Raw genomic sequence first — 17,051 nt, 5'->3', positions numbered from 1 at the left:
TGTAAATCTTAGCATCTTTAACTGTGCTACCTCCACCTCTGTCTCCTGCTTGCTGGTCAGTGCCACCGTCTCCAACCCATATAACATAGCTAGTCTTACTATCGTTCTGTAGACCTTCCCTTTCACTCTCGCTGATACTCGTCCGTCACAAATTACTCCTGACACTCTTCTCCACCCATTCCACCCTGCCTGCACTCTCTTTTTCACCTTTCTTCCACAATCCCCATTACTCTGTACTGTTGATCCCATGTATTTAAACTCATCCACCTTCGCCAACTCTACTCCCTGCATCCTCACCATTCCACTGACCTCCCTCTCATTTACACACAAGTATTCTGTCTTGTTCCTACTGACCTTCATTCCTCTCCACTCTAGAGCATATCTCCACCTCTCCAAGGTCTCCTCACCCTGCTCCCTACTATCGCTACAGATCACAATGTCATCAGCAAACATCATAGTCTACGGGGACTCCTGTCTAATCTCGTCTGTCAACCTGTCCATCACCGTTGCAAATAAGAAAGGGCTCAGAGCCGATCCCTGATGTAATCCCACCTCCAACTTGAATGCATCCGCCACTCCTACCGCAGACCTCACCACTGTCACACTTCCCTCGTACATATCCTGTACAACTCTTACGTATTTCTCTGCTACTCCAGACTTCCTCATACAATACCACAGCTCCTCTTGAGGCACCCTGTCATATGCTTTCTCCAGGTCCACAAAGACGCAATGCAACTCCTTCTGGCCTTCTCTAAACTTGTACATCAACATCCTCAGAACAAACATTGCATCTGTGGTGCTCTTTTTTGGCATGAAACTATACTGTTTGCTCACTAATCATCACCTCAATTCTTAACTAGCTTCCACTACTTTTTCCCATAACTTCATGCTGTGGCTCATCAATTTTATTCCCCTGTAGTTACTGCAGTCCTGCACATCCCCCTTATTCTTAAATATCGGCACCAGTACACTTCTTCTCCACTCCTCAGGCATCTGGTTAAAAACTCCACTGCCATCTCTCCTAAACACCTCCATGCTTCCACAGGTATGTCATCTGGACCAACGGCCTTTCCATTTCTCATCCTCTTCATAGCTGTCCTTACTTCTTCCTTGCTAATCCATTGCACTTCCTGATTCACTATCTCCACATCATCCAACCTCTTCACTCTCTCGTTCTCTTCATTCATCAGCCTCTCAAAGTACTCTTTCCATCTGCTCAACACACTCTCCTCGTTTGTGAGTACATTTCCATCTTTATCCTTTGTCACCCTAACCTGCTGCACATCTTTCCCAGCTCGGTCCCTCTGTCTAGCCAATCGGTACAGGTCCTTTTCTCCCTCCTTAGTGTCCAACCTCTCATACAACTCATCATACACCTTTTCTTTAGCCTTTGCCACCTCTCTCTTCACCTTGCGCCTTATCTCCTTGTACTCTTGTCTATTTTCTGCATTTCCCTGACTGTCCCACTTCTTCTTTGCTATCCTCTTCCTCTGTATACTCTCCTGTATTTCCTCATTCCACCACCAGGTTTCCTTTTCCTCCTTACTCTTTCCAGATGTCACGCCAAGCACCCTTCTTGCTGTCACCCTTACTACATCTGCTGTAGTTTCCCAGCTGTCTGGTAACTCTTCACTGCCACCCAGTGCCTGTCTCACCTCCTCCCTAAACTCAAACTTGCAGTCTTCCTTTTTCAACTTCCACCATTTGATCCTTGGCTCTGCCCTCACTCTCTTCCTCTTCTTGATCTCCGTCATCCTACAGACCACCGTCCTAAGCTGCTTAACTACACTTTCCCCTGCCACCACTATGCAGTCTTTAATCTACTTCAGATTGACTCTTCTGCATAGGATGTAATCTACCTGTGTGCATCTTCCTCCACTCTTGTACGTAACCCTATGTTCCTCCCTCTTCTTAAAATACGTATTCACCAAAGCCATGTCCATCCTTTTGGCAAAATCCACTATCCTTTGACCTTCTACATTCCTCTCCTTGACACCATACCTACCCATCACCTCCTTGTCTCCACTGTTCCCTTTACCAACATGCCCATTGAAATCCGCTCCAATCACCACTTTCTGTCCCTTGGGTACACTGTTTATCACTTCATCCAGCTCACTCCAAAAATCTTCTTTCTCCTCCATTGTACACCCAACTAGCGGTGCATATGCACTAACAACATTCATCATCACACCTCCAATTTCCAGCTTCATAATCATTGCTCTGCCTGACACTCTTTTCACCTCCAAAACACTCTTGACATACTGTTCCTTCAGAATAAATCCTACCCCATTTCTCCTCCCATCCACACCATTATAGAACAATTTGAATCCACCTCCGATCCACCTGGCCTTACTCCATTTCGTCTCTTGCACGCACAATATATCAACCTTCCTTCTCTCCATCATATCTGCTAACTCTCTCCCGTTACCAGTCATACTGCCAACATTCAAAGTTCCTACCCTCAATTCTACTCTCTTTACTTTTCTCCTCTCCTTCTTCCTCCGGACACGTCTCTCCCCTCTTCTTCTCTTTCTTCTTCTTTGGCCAACAGTAGCCCAATTTCTGCCAGCACCCTGTTGGCTAACAGTACTGGTGGTGGTCGTTGTTAACCCGGGGCTCGACCGATCCGGTATGGAAATTTGTATTGTTGTCCGTATATTGATTTAGCATAGTGTCACAGTGGTTAGCACTGCTGTCACACAACTCCAGGAAAAACCCGGCCTGTGTTTGTTCATCTCCAAATATAGTTTTTTTATTCAGGTACTTGTGTTTACGTGTTACATCATTTATTAAATTTATATTGCACATATATATAAAGAATGAGCAAGTGTGCCCAGTATGAAGAGTCTTGCTAGTCTTGCTATGTCCACCATTTGTTTCTGGCTTGTGTCCAATGCTTCTGGGATAGGCTTTTGCCCTGACCAGCCCTGTACTGGATTAAACAAGTTCTGAAAGGCATAGATTAGGGTGGATGTCACTCCATCTAGACTGATAACTCATTGTGCCCTTAAATGTGTGATGCTACATTTTTCAGTTGTGTTGCTGGATGCTTGGTTATTTTTATGCATTTCATTGATTCACAAATGTCTTCAAAAGAGGCAAGCTTGATTTCTGTAATGTGGTGGTTTCTAACCAGATTTTTCATGTAATGCCTTGTAACCAGTTTATTAGCATTGGAAGATTTAATTGAAGAATTGCAGAAAGTTTTAAATTCTATTGCCACTAAGTAAGATGTCAATTCATTCCTTTCATTGGGTAGAAGTAGGTACACATTTTTTAGCCTTTTCTATGAATTTGTTATGAAATTAACTTAGAAGGAAGAATAGAGAATGTGTTGTGCTACTAATGTATAATTATAATGTCTCTTTTTTACAGCCTTTGGACTATGAAGTATCTCCACAAAAGGCTTTAATAATCTCTGCACAAAATGAAGAGCCATTATTTGTTTGTCCATTAAAAAGTGGAAAAAGTGTCCCTCCGGCTAGCACTGTTTCTATAATGATCAATGTGGAAGATGTAAATGATCCTCCAGTTTTTACACCAGAAAAAATCAAGCTAATACAGACAGAGGGTTTACCTCCTGGGCTGAAACTCTGCAAATTCAATGTTACTGATTCAGATGCAGATCACAGTACCATAAGGTAAGGAATTGGTTGCTCTTATTCCAATTATAGTACTAAAAATTACTCTTAGCTTAAACAATTAATTTATCTGAAGGCTATTCGTGAGAAATGAAATAAGAATTTATGCTTAGTCAGCAAAAGCAGAAGCACAAAACTATCATGAAGATACAATTTTGCTCACCATGAAAAATTACAATGACAAGTAAAATGATTGTGCTGTAAACAAAGTGATAATCTAATATAAATGTAACTGAGAAAGGTAACATATTGTTAATACAGGAGGGCAATATCAATGCAAGTAAGGAAAAGTTAACATATTTTTAAACATATGTGATATTTTTATATATTTATACAATGCAACAAACTTGAATCAGTACAAAAGTAATTTCCTTCTTTGGCACACAAAGCCAAGCTAAATGATTACTTTTTTCATGTTGGCCATTTTCCAGGTTTAGGCTGTTACCCTATTCCATTCTTTTTATATCATATGACACCACATTTAACCACATTTCTTTGGCTGTCCTGTTGGCCTTATCCCCTCCACCTCAGTGTATTTCTTCACCCAATCATCCTCTCCTTTTCCTACACAAATCCATTCCACTTTAGTCTGTTTCCCCACAGCACAACACCTATCGCCTCAACTCCAAGTTTTTCTTCTAACTTGGCATTCATCTTCCTCTCACTCTGTGATGCTCTACAAATCCATTTGATCATTCTCATCGCAGTTTTTTTCCAGCTTTTGTTTTCTCATTTCACTGTCCATGTCTCACTCACTTTCAGCACACTACTACTAACACATAAAATATCCCCTTCAGTGCCAGAGAGACTCCTTTGGAAGTCAAAATAGGGTTTTTCTCCTGAAATCTCTTTTGTGTACCTCACTCCCTTGCCCACACCTCTGCCTGCACTCAACATGTCACCTAAATTGTAGAACAGCTCCATTGCTGATATCTAAATCTGTACTTATTGTATCAGCATTTTGAACCCATTCACTCGTTCTGCAAACAAAGGTTATATATACCACCTTCAAACCACTACAGCCTTTATGTACCCATTTCTAACAAAACATGCATTGGACTGAACACCTTTACCACACATATTGACTAATTAAAGACAAGAAGGTGAAATGTGAGTTTAAAACACACGGTGTGTCAGAACAGAGTAAAATTTCTCTTATCAAAGCCAAAATTTTGATTGAAACTCAAATTCAAAAAGATATTGCTAAATGTCAGATCACTAAATCACATTCAAATCAAACACAAGCTTTTTCTTTAAAGAATTTAAATGGGATCACAAAATGGTGATGTACATGATTAAAATAAAATGGCGCCGTGACAAAATAAACACATAACAGTAATACATATTAGCATAATTCAATGTTAAGTATTGCAAAATAAATCATATGTGATTCCCTGATATTTCAAACCTCTCAATATCCTAATGGCCTCATAGAAAGAAATGTAAATGTTGTCAGCTTCATAACAGTTACATGGTCATGTACCAACCTCTCCTGCACTTTTCTACCCCTTCACATCAAACCATCACCTTAGTGTTTCCAGCAATTCCTGTATTTACCTTCCAGTCTTTCGCTTAAGATTAACTGTCCAATTTAATATCTTCTCCTTTAATTCTGGTTCACTTTTTTCCATTAAAGTAAGACCATTACCATACAAGAACTCCCTTGGTAATCCTTCACACATTTCTCTGGCCATCTACTCTATCACTAACATGAAAAGCAACAGACAATAAACATTCATTCATAGCTAACTTTAATAATGCCTGCTTCATCATGTCTTGTGACAGCATGTCAGATGCCTTCTCTGGCTCTACAAATCTCCCTTCAACAGATGTGTTTTCTGCTTTTGCCTGAAAACAAAAGTCATGGGCTAGTTTCTCAAATGCCTTTCACCAGTGAGAAGTGACTTATACCAGTGAGAAGCGCTTATGAGACACTCACTGACTTTCTCAAAATGAGTGACACTTACAAATATATGTGAGAATCTGTGTAGGCTCTAAGTAGGTGATGAGAAGCTTTCAAGTGGTTGAATCATTGGTTCTCATCATTTTGACAGATAGAAACTTGCCATTCTACTACTCAAGGTCTGCTTAAGACACCAAAGTATTCCTCAACAGAGAAGTGATTGAAAGGCAAGTGTTTAAGATATATTTACAAAGTAAATAAGAAGGAAATATTACATTATTTTGATTAAAGAATAAGACATTTACACTTTAACCTTCTGCTAAAAGATAAACAAGACAGGAGTGGTCCCTGCTCCATTCCTTTAACTATACACTGGAAGTACTTCCTCAGTAATCTGCTCTATTACCAGTGTTTGCAGTGCTCTGACAAACAATGCACCATGCTGTAGAATCATGTTTTACAGATAAACTGTGATTATTCTTTTGAAAGTTTAATATTTGAAGGCTTTTTGTGTTTTAAGGTTGCAACTACCTTAACAGTGCTCTCTATTCTGTAATTAGCTATGTGAGGGATGTGTGAGAACAGAGAAGAAAGATAATAAAAAGAGGACTTTTTTGGGGCTTTAAGGTGAATGTTTGATGGCAAAAATAAATATCTAGAGAACTTGTGCTCACATCTGTTTTCTATGCTTCTAACCAGCATCAAACAAAATAAAATGAGTATTACATTGAAATAGTGTTAAATAAAGACTTTAAGTATACATATGTATCAATTCCTAAATGTTTATTTTAACATGATAAATGTTGGAGCAACTATGGGGTCACCCCTTTTAATTAACAAGAAAGCTATTAACAAAAACAGCACACGATGGCGCCACTGTGGCTATTTCATAGCCTTTCGAGTCTAGTTTGGAGCCCAATCTTTGTTGGACATTAGTCCAATGAGACACCAATTTCTGTGAGCACCTCCAATGTATGGTACTCTCGCTGGAAGGGGTGGAGTCAGTTGCCCTCTTTTAGCATCTTCCCTGTGCCTTAGGATCAGAAAGAAACAATACCGTTAGCGACAGAGCACCTGCTTGTTCCAGAGTGGAATTGGCTACTGATGATGATCCTCAGTCACAATTGTGTGACAACATTTACAGTATGTTTTATATGTTTTCATTTTTATATGTATATATATATATGTAATATATATAGTGTGTGTGTGGGGGGGGGGGGTGGCATGGTGGCGCATTGGTAGCGCTGCTGTCTTGCAGTTAGGAGACCCGGGTTCGCTTCCTGGGTCCTCCCTGTGTGGAGTTTGCATGTTCTCCCTATGTCTGTGTGGCTTTCCTCTGGGTGCTCCAGTTTCCTCCCACAGTCCAAAGACATGTAGGTTAGGTGGACTGGTGATTCTAAATTAGCCCTGGTGTGTGTGTCCTGCGGTGGGTTGGCGCCCTGCTCGGGATTGGTTCCTGCCTTGTGCCCTGTGTTGGCTGGGATTGGATCCAGCAGACCCCCATGACCCTGCGTTCAGATTCAGTGGGTTGGAAAATGGATGTATGTGTGTGTGTTTCCATTTCTAAGGATGATATAATTATATTTTATGTCAGCAAAAATATGGACATCCTTCTCATTTTTTATTTATTTTTTTAAATCCCCCCCCCCAGCCCGTGCTACGAGCCAGCTATTACGCGTCTCTGCCGCTTGCGTATGTGGATTTCACTTTCACCAAACAACAAATCTTTGAATTCTTGCGGATACGCCTCTTCATTGGGAAGAAACACTACGTTTTCCTGATGGCAACACGAATTAGACGATCTACAAGTCTCCGACTTAAAGTTTAAATCCGAAACAATATCTCTTTTTGCTGTTCCGTTATTTCACCAAGTATTTATTTCCGTTTGTTTGTGCTAATGCGATCTTTACTATCATTTTTTTGAGACTTTTGAATTTTAGTAATTTCGTTATCTCTAACCTGCTCTGCATGTGTATCGCGGCAACACTTTTTAACCTCTTTGCGATGTTCTACTTTGTCATCTACTCTTTGTCTTTTATTTTTGGCCCCAGGCATGGTTAAATCTCTTTGCACAAAGTCTTGTCTCACAGGACTGGAAAGTATCTCTCTGAAAAAGTCACATTTCCTTCCAGGCTAAAAAGTCTTGTCTCGTCCCAGGATTTTTTAATTATAATAGAGAGATATTGTCCAGTTCTTTTTCCAGTATCATGCTCTTCACTGGTGACATCCTCAATGCACTTTCAGTCATCTTTTCCTTACCTAGGTCACATTGAAGCTGGCTGTGTGATTTGTATTCCAAGTTGTGCGAACATTGTGGTGACATTTGATGTGGGGGTATATTTTTTTAGCTAACTGAAATAAGACCCAGAGTGCTGACAGTTTTTTAGATTTGTTCTATTATTTTCTTCATCATACATAGTGAAACAATGTAAGTGGATAATGAGAGTGGCACTTTTCTGGTGATTATTTTTTAGTTGTATTCAGTGGTGGGGGAGTCATTTACTTGTGGGCATCAATTTTCAATAACAACAATAACAGTAGTGGGAAAGTATTCGTCAAGGTAGAAAGGTGTGCAAATTGATCATTTGCGAGCCAGAGGAGATATGCAGAGATTCACAGCTGGCTAACAACCATTCATTAAAATTGCTTGCAGCAGCAATAGGGCTTTGATATTAAAAATAAATAAATCACATTCTTTGAATAGAATTTTAGAGTTTCAACACCATGGCTATTTGTGTTGTAGCTGTTTTGGAAAAGTTAAAGAAGTGCAGCAGCATATCACACACACTGATGAAATAATCTGAAATTTAAAAACTCAAACACAACATACATTGTCATAGACCAAGGCATTTCAACTGTGAACCTTGTTTGAGTGCCTGCACTGGGACTTGCTCCAGCTGCCATCATTTCTTCTGCCTGTTCTTGATTGGGACAATTGTGCCCTCAGGCCCAGGACTGGAATAAACCAGTTGGAAAGGTAAATAGAGAGGTCTAAAGTTAGCTAATTATCTCAAGTCAGGCCGATTCCTTGTTGTTATTATCCTTATTATTATTCCAGTATTTTATCTAAATAGACCAGTTCATGACTGCCGGAAAAAGAGTGAACTCTTGGCTCTACTTTCTCATTGTACATCATTTTTGTGAGGCTAACTGTAAATTGTATTTGGAAATTGTGATGTTATTTATAATTATTTTTTAACTAACTTTACAGGCAGACGATTTTATATCTACAATTTTGTTTTGTGCTTGTATATAAACATAACTTGTAAATAGTTTAAATGAGCCAAATGTTGGTGGCTATTTGGATACCAAATTTCATTTAGCTCAAAACAATGGGTTTATATACATTTTTTTTATTGTTATTCATGGTACAACATACAAAAAGTACAAGGCATGTTTTCATTATTTCAAAAGGATGTTATCTAATGGCTGAGGGAACATCAGTCTATGTAATGAACAGGAAGGACAGTAAGGTACAGATGCAGATTAGGGAAAAGAAAAGTAATACTTGAAAGTGTAAAAGTACATGTTACATCAGCCAAATCAGTAAAGTGAGCCAGAGATTGATCTCAAATTTCTTTCTACTTAGATCTTTGGTAACCTTAGCTATTTTGAATAAAGTCAGTAACTTGCCAAGACACTGATACAGTACATATTTGTAATATCTAAACAGATTTGAAAAAGTGTATGATCCTGAAAACTGGGTAAAGGTTGACCCCAAAACAGGTGAAGTTGTTACCATTGGAGAACTGGACAGAGAATCACACTATGTGAATAACAGCATATACACAATTATTGTTTATGCAATTGATGATGGTAAGCATTACAAACATTTTTATGAGTTGTTAGTATTAAAAATAAAATATAAATTGTAGCTAGAGATAAATATTCTAAATTATCTGTTGCAAGTATGCATCTTGATGGCATCATGGTTAATTCTGCTGTCTAATAGCTCTTAGAAACTGGCCTTGAATCCTAGCTGTATTAATTTGCATGATATCTGCTTGCTTGCATTGTTTTCTCTCTGGGTACTATGGATTACTTCAGCATAACAAAGATACATATGTTAGTTTAATGGGAGTCTCTAAATAAACTTGGTATAAGAGAATGTGTCCTATGATAGAGTGAGATTGAATTTAATGTTGTTTGCAGCCTTGTGCTTGTTTACTAAAGCACTTTGGCAGATTAAGTGTGTTCAGAAAATAATAGTTGGAGGAAGTTGAATTATAGACTGAAGTAAAGTGTTGCATTGATATTAGTTTTAATTTTCTTTAAATACAATCTCTTTTCTGCACATTTATAAAGAAAATAGTGATAATTTGATTTGTTTACAAAATAGGTAAACCTTCAATGACTGGAACTGGATCAATACTTCTTTATTTAAGAGATATAAATGACAACAAGCCTTTTATACTTAACAAACATGCTCACTTATGTGAAAAGAAAAGGTCTGTGGTAATAAATGCTGCTGACAAGGACTTGCAACCATACTCAGGACCTTTCACTTATGAGCTACTTGATAAGGGGGGAAATACAAAAAGCCCGTGGAGCTTGGGCAAGATTTCAGGTAAGACTTAAGTTATGTTAAATAAGTTACTTTTCACAAAAGTGTTTTAATGTCTGATCTTGGCATACATAATTTTAGAAGTGTTATCTTTTCTAAAGTGGATGCATTATAGATACTCATTTAAGTTTATAGTACAGTAGACTCCCGCAAAGTCATGGTTTAGAGTTCGCGGCCTCAGTCATTCGCGGATTTTTCCTAATCTAATAATTATTAGCAGAAACTGCAAATATTCTCTGCAATGTTTAAGGCTTTTTTCGTGGAAATATTGTACTGTAGAGAGAACAGGAAGCAACTGTAGAGGAAAACGCATCTTGGGATGGTGAAAGTAGCCAATAGAATTTGAAACTGCAACTCCCAGCAGTCCCTGCAGTGGCTCTGATTGGTCTTCAGCTGAGGGTGCTGGGGCTGTTGGGGTCAAAGGATGTCAGTGTGGCTTTTAAAAAGGGGGCAGGTGACCAAAAGCAAAAAAAAAATTTGTAATTTGTGTTTCAAGATCCTGCCTGTCTGCCTTCTGTTGGGTTACCTGTACTTATTCGTTTTGTCCTGGATCATTTAGTTTTTGACGTCTGGATTGTCTGCCATCTGCCTGTGTACATGAGGACTGTAAGTGCATTCATGGCCATCCTGCAAAGAAAGGAGCGCTCCTAAACCAGTCTACCCGTCTTCACCATTTCAGGGACTAGCTATAGGACTATCTTTACATTCCCATTCAACGTGCGGATCTCTGGACTATCTATTTTCATCATTACATTTCATCCGTTGCCGTTTTTCATGAACGTTTTTCATGATTTACTGTGTGTGTTTTGTTTGTATTTTGTTATGTTTAATGTGTATTCGCCGTAAAGGGAACAGGGGTGGTATCGTTGCTTTCATTTATTTCATTTGTTTTCATTACATTCTTTATTTGCTGTTTGATTACCGGTTTGCTTTGTTTTTGTCTCTGTTTGTGAGTGCGTGCAGGTCAGGATAAGGCTGGGTGAGTCCCTGGAATCTCCACCATAAAAATAAATAAATTGCCGTCTTCTCGACGGTGTAAATCTTAGTGGCACTGGACCGCTACAGCATTATTCATTTCTCCTTGCTTCTGATTGACTGTGATGCATCTCCAGCTGAGTGTTCTCGTGTTTTCCGTTTTGTTCCTATTAACCCTTAAACCTCCACAGCCGGCTATAGTCGTTTCCCAGTGCCATTTGCAAGCACGCAGGAGCTGATCAGTCAGTGCCATACATTCGTTGAGCAGCCAGCTCATGACCACTGCCAGCCCCTTGTGAGCAGGGGGGGCTGAACGGACCACTAGAAGAAACGGACGCTCCTTAAAAAATGCTGATAGTCTACTTTCACATTGCTTCCTTACTTGCTGGGCTTACTTGCGGTTGGTCTGTCGTGTGATATGCTTCTTGCGCGACACTATGCATACTTAAAGCCTGAACAGCACCTGTCCTTTTTGGCTGAATGCTTTGTTTCTCTCTCCACCCCCAGACATCCTCTGCTCCTGTTGGGGGTCCCGCTCCCGTTATGCTCCCCTATGATGTTTGTCTATTCTTTAATCGAGAACTAACTGCATACTGAGCTCGTTTTACTTCTGAAAGAGACATGTTTGTTTGAAGTGTTTGAATAAAGTTCCTGTCTCTACAATCTCCTGTGTTTCTGTGCAATTCTGTGACTGCAGCCCCACTGTCTCTGGGATTCAGCCGCTGCACTAGACTAGCCTCCCAGCGTCAGCGCTTACTTCTGTGTGTTTGTGTGCAGCCAGTTCAAGCACAGTTGGCTCGGTGATTTACTGAATTTCATCAATGGCGTCAGTTGCACCTTGTACATATTGTATAGTTTTTACATTTCATTAGCAGTGTGTAAAATGATCAGTGTTGCAGTAATTGTGATACTGTTTGCATGAAAAAAAGTGTTCCATTACAATTTCACTTTTTCTTTGTGAATTGTGACGTTTACTTAAAGTGCAGCAAAAAAGTATTTTTTGCATCCAGGGATGCATTAAACCCCAAGTATGTGGCAGTTTAAGAGTTAAAGCCCCAAGATGCCACTGAAACGCCCTGCACCTTCTAAGGCTTCTGGCAATGAAAACAAGCGTGCATGAATTACAGTACATATAGCGGTAACATCGGTATTTTACATTCTAGCACTGCAGAAGACATAGCAGTACAGTATACAGGTTTACCTTTACATTCTTTATTTTTACGTAATGTATTAAGCGGAGTTTAAAATGAAATTAAAGTGTTTTGGGGGCATATTTAGGGTTTAAGCTATAAAAATAGGCATTTTTTTAACCACATCCAAAATTCGTGGTTTTTCACAATTCGCAGGTGCACTAGGAACGCGAATTTTGGGGTTATATTGTATATATAATTTTTCTGTGATTATTTTTCCTACAGAAAATTCAGATATTATGTAGGCTGTTTATGGTATTTATCACTTCTTCCTAAATAAAAAATTTACCTTGCATTAATTCTTTGAGGATAGATGTTATTTAACTACTGTATTGGAAGTCTGCCATTATTGCACAAGTTAAATTTATTAACATATATCCACTGGTAGCTCAGAGTGCTTATTTCTAAATGAAGTATAAGACATTGCTTGATAGGTGTTTGCACATTCTCTCAATGACCAGTTGTGCTTTCTCAGGTTTCTATTACTTTCCAAGTAAGAATGTTAGTTTAAATGGTGGCTGTAAATGTGCATAGACACATTGTGAATATTTATATACATGTGTCTCCCAGTGGACTGGTGTCCCATTAAGAGCTGGTTATTAACTTTCTCCTTAGAGAGCAGTGTAGGTTCCAGCTCTCTGTGATCGTGAAATGGCTTAAGGGTGTATTCAGAAAAATGATAAATGGATTGATATGTTTATAGTTGCAGTAGTTAGCTTATCTGCAAGCATTTGTTACTGAATTGTAGAGGACTATCTTTGAAAATTGAAACAGCAAATGTAAAAGTGCTTTCTCAGTTCTGTTAGTGAAAACCTGTTCTGCCACCATGCCACATTTTTAGACACTTATTTAGAGGCACAATATAGACAGTGTGACAGTGCTGTTTTTGGTTCCACACACCTGTTAGTCTGGGAGCCTCTTGAACCCACCACTCTTCATAGGCATGAAACCGAGATGAGCCGGGCTTATAAGGACACATACATCCAGACAAGGGGTAGGTGCATAAAGTAACAGTACTTTTATTTGGAATAAAAAACATTTTCCGAAAGTACAGTGCTGAAATTTTCAATAAATAAATAAGTAAACAATCCATTAAAACAGTGACAATCTGGGAATTTAAAATCCAGAGTTTGAAACAAGAATAAAAGCATCACAGTCACCAGATAATTGTTCCATCTGACAAGCACAGCACAACTCCCACATTGTCTCCCAGTCTCACCAATTGTTCACTCAGGTGGTGTAGACACCAGCACCTGCGGTCCTCACCAAACCGACCCCCATCTTCGCTGCCTCGAGTGGCATCAGCCAGACCACTCAGGGTCAGTTGTCCTCTCGTCATTTTTCTCGCTCCCCTGGCATGCCTCAGATCCCTGGAGAGGACTCAGGCTCGATTGCACTCCAGACAATCAGTGGGGATGAACCGCCTCTAGAGTGCCAATCCTGCATTCTGTCGTAGGGCCAATGACCATGTTGCCTCTCACAAATTTGAGAGAGACAGACATTTGGCAACAACTGTATGTTATCATGAGATGGTAGCAGTTGTTCCATTCCATGAGTAAACTGCAGTTTATGTCTGATGCCAATTTTATTTCTTTTTTATATCACAAACTGATTTCCTATACAGGGAACCTACTTGAAATATGTGTACAATGATTTAGGTGGCTTTTCTATTTCATTATATTTTCAGAGAATTCCATTGAGCTATTGAAGACTAAACAGCTTCCACAAGGAAATTACACAGTGCCTCTGAAAATTGTGGATCAGCAAGGTATATCAGGAGATGATGCTTTGCATTTAAGAATCTGTAAATGCAATGAAGAGGAGGAATGTGAACGTATGGTGCCTATCTCAGCAGGCTTGAGTGGTGCAGCAATTGGTGCCATTTTTGGAGCATTCTTACTTATGTTATGTAAGTGTGAATTTTATTTTTTTATATGTGGTTTTGTTTTATTGAAATAGTTAAACTATAATTACTTTTTATTATAGCAAATGCAGGAGAATCATAAGACGAAGGAAAAGAGGCTGAATTTTGCATTTTGTAGTTCTAAGAATGTTATATGACAATGTGCTGCAAGAGGTGGTGAGATATGCAATGAGACAGTAAGGTGTGAATGAATGGTTAGTTTTTGGTGATGTCGATGTATGAGTAAGCAAGAGTGATGGTGAGGACAGCAGACTGCGACAGTAATAGTCTTGAGGTGAAAGTGGGGCTGCACCAGCGATCTGGGCCGAGTTCATATGAAGGATTGCTTTGCAAGCTTTTCAATGCAGATGGTCATATACTGAAGGTAACAGGTGAAGCAGAGCTGAAAAACATAGATATGGATAAATTAACGTAAATGTAGGAATGGTCAAGTTGATGGTTGGAGGCATGGAAAAAGTCGGTGTACAGTATAACAATGTGGCAAATATAGAGGTGTTGATAGAAACTTAATCCAACGCATGAGGTGTTGTAAGTGGGTTGATAAAAGATATAGTGATGTGAAAAGTAGTCTGCAAAGAGTGAAGGAGTGTTTGTAAAAAGTGTGTAAGAGGCATTTTAGTGCTAATGTAGAACATGTAAGTCAAAATATTGGCATTTAATTGTTTTGTAGAAAGTAGTAAAGTTCTACAATTTAGGTGACATGTTCAGTATAGTCAATGTTGTAAGTACAAGAATGACAGCAAGTGTAAAATGTACATGGACAAAATTTCAGGAGTTGATCTCCATTCTGAATTCTAAAGGAGGCTCTCTTGCTTTAAACGGTAAAGGTATGAACACTGTAACGAGTAGTTGTATACTCTGTGAAAGCAAATCATGGCTAATGAAGGTGAAATCTGAAGTAACGTGGCAAGGAAATAGAATGACCAGGTTGTTTTTGTGGAATGCCATAGAGTGAGACGAATAAGAAGGCTCAATTAAGAGACGTGGTGTGAAAGTGATAGGTGTTGTGCTGAGGAGAAACAGACTAAGGTGGTTTGGACTTGTGGATAAAAAAATCAGAGGATTGTTGGGTAAAAAGGTGCAAAAAGAAATGAAGGTAGATGAAACGAGACCCTGAGGGAGACTGAAAAAAGACGTGATTTACAGGTAGTGTTTAGAGTGTCAGACATTTACTGGTGTGCAGTACAGCATTAGAAATTTGTCATGTGGTATACATGTTTACATCAGAAGCCGCCTTTGAAACTTGTAGCAAAAGAAAAGTACTTGGTGGGGACTAAGTGCTCTGTTACCATCTGACACAATGCAACATGTGCTGGTAAAACTGTGGAGTTGGAAAAAGAAGGCAAAGACAGCAGACAAGGCTACCTTACATTTGCACTACAGTGATCCCTCGCTATATCGCGCTTCGCCTTTCGCGGCTTCACTCTATCGCGGATTTTATATGTAAGCATATTTAAATATATATCGCGGATTTTTTGCTGCTTCGCGGATTTCTGAGGACAATGGGTCTTTTAATTTCTGGTACATGCTTCCTCAGTTGGTTTGCCCAGTTGATTTCATACAAGGGACGCTATTGGCAGATGGCTGAGAAGCTACCCAACTTACTTTTGTTTTTCTCTCTCTCTCTCTCTCTTGCGCTGACTTTCTCTGATCCTGACGTAGGGGGTGTGAGCAGGGGGGCTGTTTGCACACCTAGATGATACGGACGCTAGTCTAAAAATGCTGAAAGAGTTGCTACCTTCTGTGTGCAGCTGCTTCGTGAAGTGACATGCTGCACGGTGCTTCGCATACTTAAAAGCTCAAAGGGCACGTATTGATTTTTGACTGTTTGTTTTCCTCTGTCTCTCTCTATCTCTCACTCTCTCTCTCTCTCCCTGCTCCTGACGGAGGGGGTGTGAGCTGCCGCCTTCAACAGCTTTGTACCGGCGGTGCTTCGCATACTTAAAAGCAAAACAGCCCTATTGATTTGTTTGGTTTTCTCTCACTTTCTGACATTCAGAACTCCTGACGCGCACTCCTTTGAAAAGGAAGGTATGTTTGTATTCTTTTAATTGTGAGACAGAACTGTCATCTCTGTCTTGTCATGGAGCACAGTTTAAACTTTTGAAAAAGAAAAAAGAGACAAATGTTTGTCTGCAGTGTTTGAATAACGTTCCTGTCTCTCTACAACCTCCTGTGTTTCTGCGCAAATCTGTGACCCAAGCATGACAATATAAAAATAACCATATAAACATATGGTTTCTACTTAGCGGATTTTCTTATTTCGCGGGTGGCTCTGGAACGCAACCCCCGCGATGGAGGAGGGATTACTGTACAAATAAAGCAAAGGGCTGGTTAGGAAAAAACATGCCTGCTCAGTCCACACAAGCTTCAACTTGCTTTAACTAAAATTGAAAATGCAGTTAAGTAGCGTATAGCCTACATGTTCTAAAACTGATAGTGTGCTTGTTTCAGCAGTTGAGTTTATATAAGCACCTGGGTATTACAGAAAATGTATGCTATAGTAATAATCATGGACAGCAGAATCAGAAGGTAGTAGGGCTCCAGCTATTTTACTTTACTACTGCTAAAATTTATATTTTGTTTTGTTGTATTTTGTATGAGGAATGCCATGATGACACATTACACTTTTTTTCTGGACAAAACTTAAAACTATCAATTTTTGAAGGGGTCAGTTCAAATTCATGTGGGGTTATCACATTATTATGTGATTTAAGGTATACATACATTAAATCTTTCAACCATCTGTGAAAATCAGTGCTTGAAGTGAAGTGTTACACATCATTTGTCCTTTTTTTGCCTTTAGAGCGCTGGCAGTAAGTGTATACATACCGGCACTTCTCACAACAAACAA

At 39.3% G+C, this 17,051-nt stretch overlaps 1 protein-coding gene across 1 annotated transcript in view; it reads left to right on the top strand.

Moving 5' to 3' along the window:
• The window catches only part of LOC114659361 (cadherin-like protein 26), a 111,473-nt gene that overhangs the window by 57,227 nt on the left and 37,195 nt on the right, over positions 1–17,051 (top strand). The window contains exons 9-12 of the mRNA XM_028811804.2: positions 3,376–3,641; positions 9,218–9,360; positions 9,884–10,111; positions 13,961–14,182. Of these exons, the coding sequence (XP_028667637.1) occupies positions 3,376–3,641; positions 9,218–9,360; positions 9,884–10,111; positions 13,961–14,182 (859 nt within the window). The remainder of the gene's footprint in view (positions 1–3,375; positions 3,642–9,217; positions 9,361–9,883; positions 10,112–13,960; positions 14,183–17,051) is intronic.

Source organism: Erpetoichthys calabaricus, chromosome 10 (genome assembly GCF_900747795.2).
Source record: "Erpetoichthys calabaricus chromosome 10, fErpCal1.3, whole genome shotgun sequence".
In the NCBI taxonomy this organism is placed as follows: Eukaryota; Metazoa; Chordata; class Cladistia; order Polypteriformes; family Polypteridae; genus Erpetoichthys; species Erpetoichthys calabaricus.
This window is presented reverse-complemented; position numbering and strand designations above follow the sequence as displayed.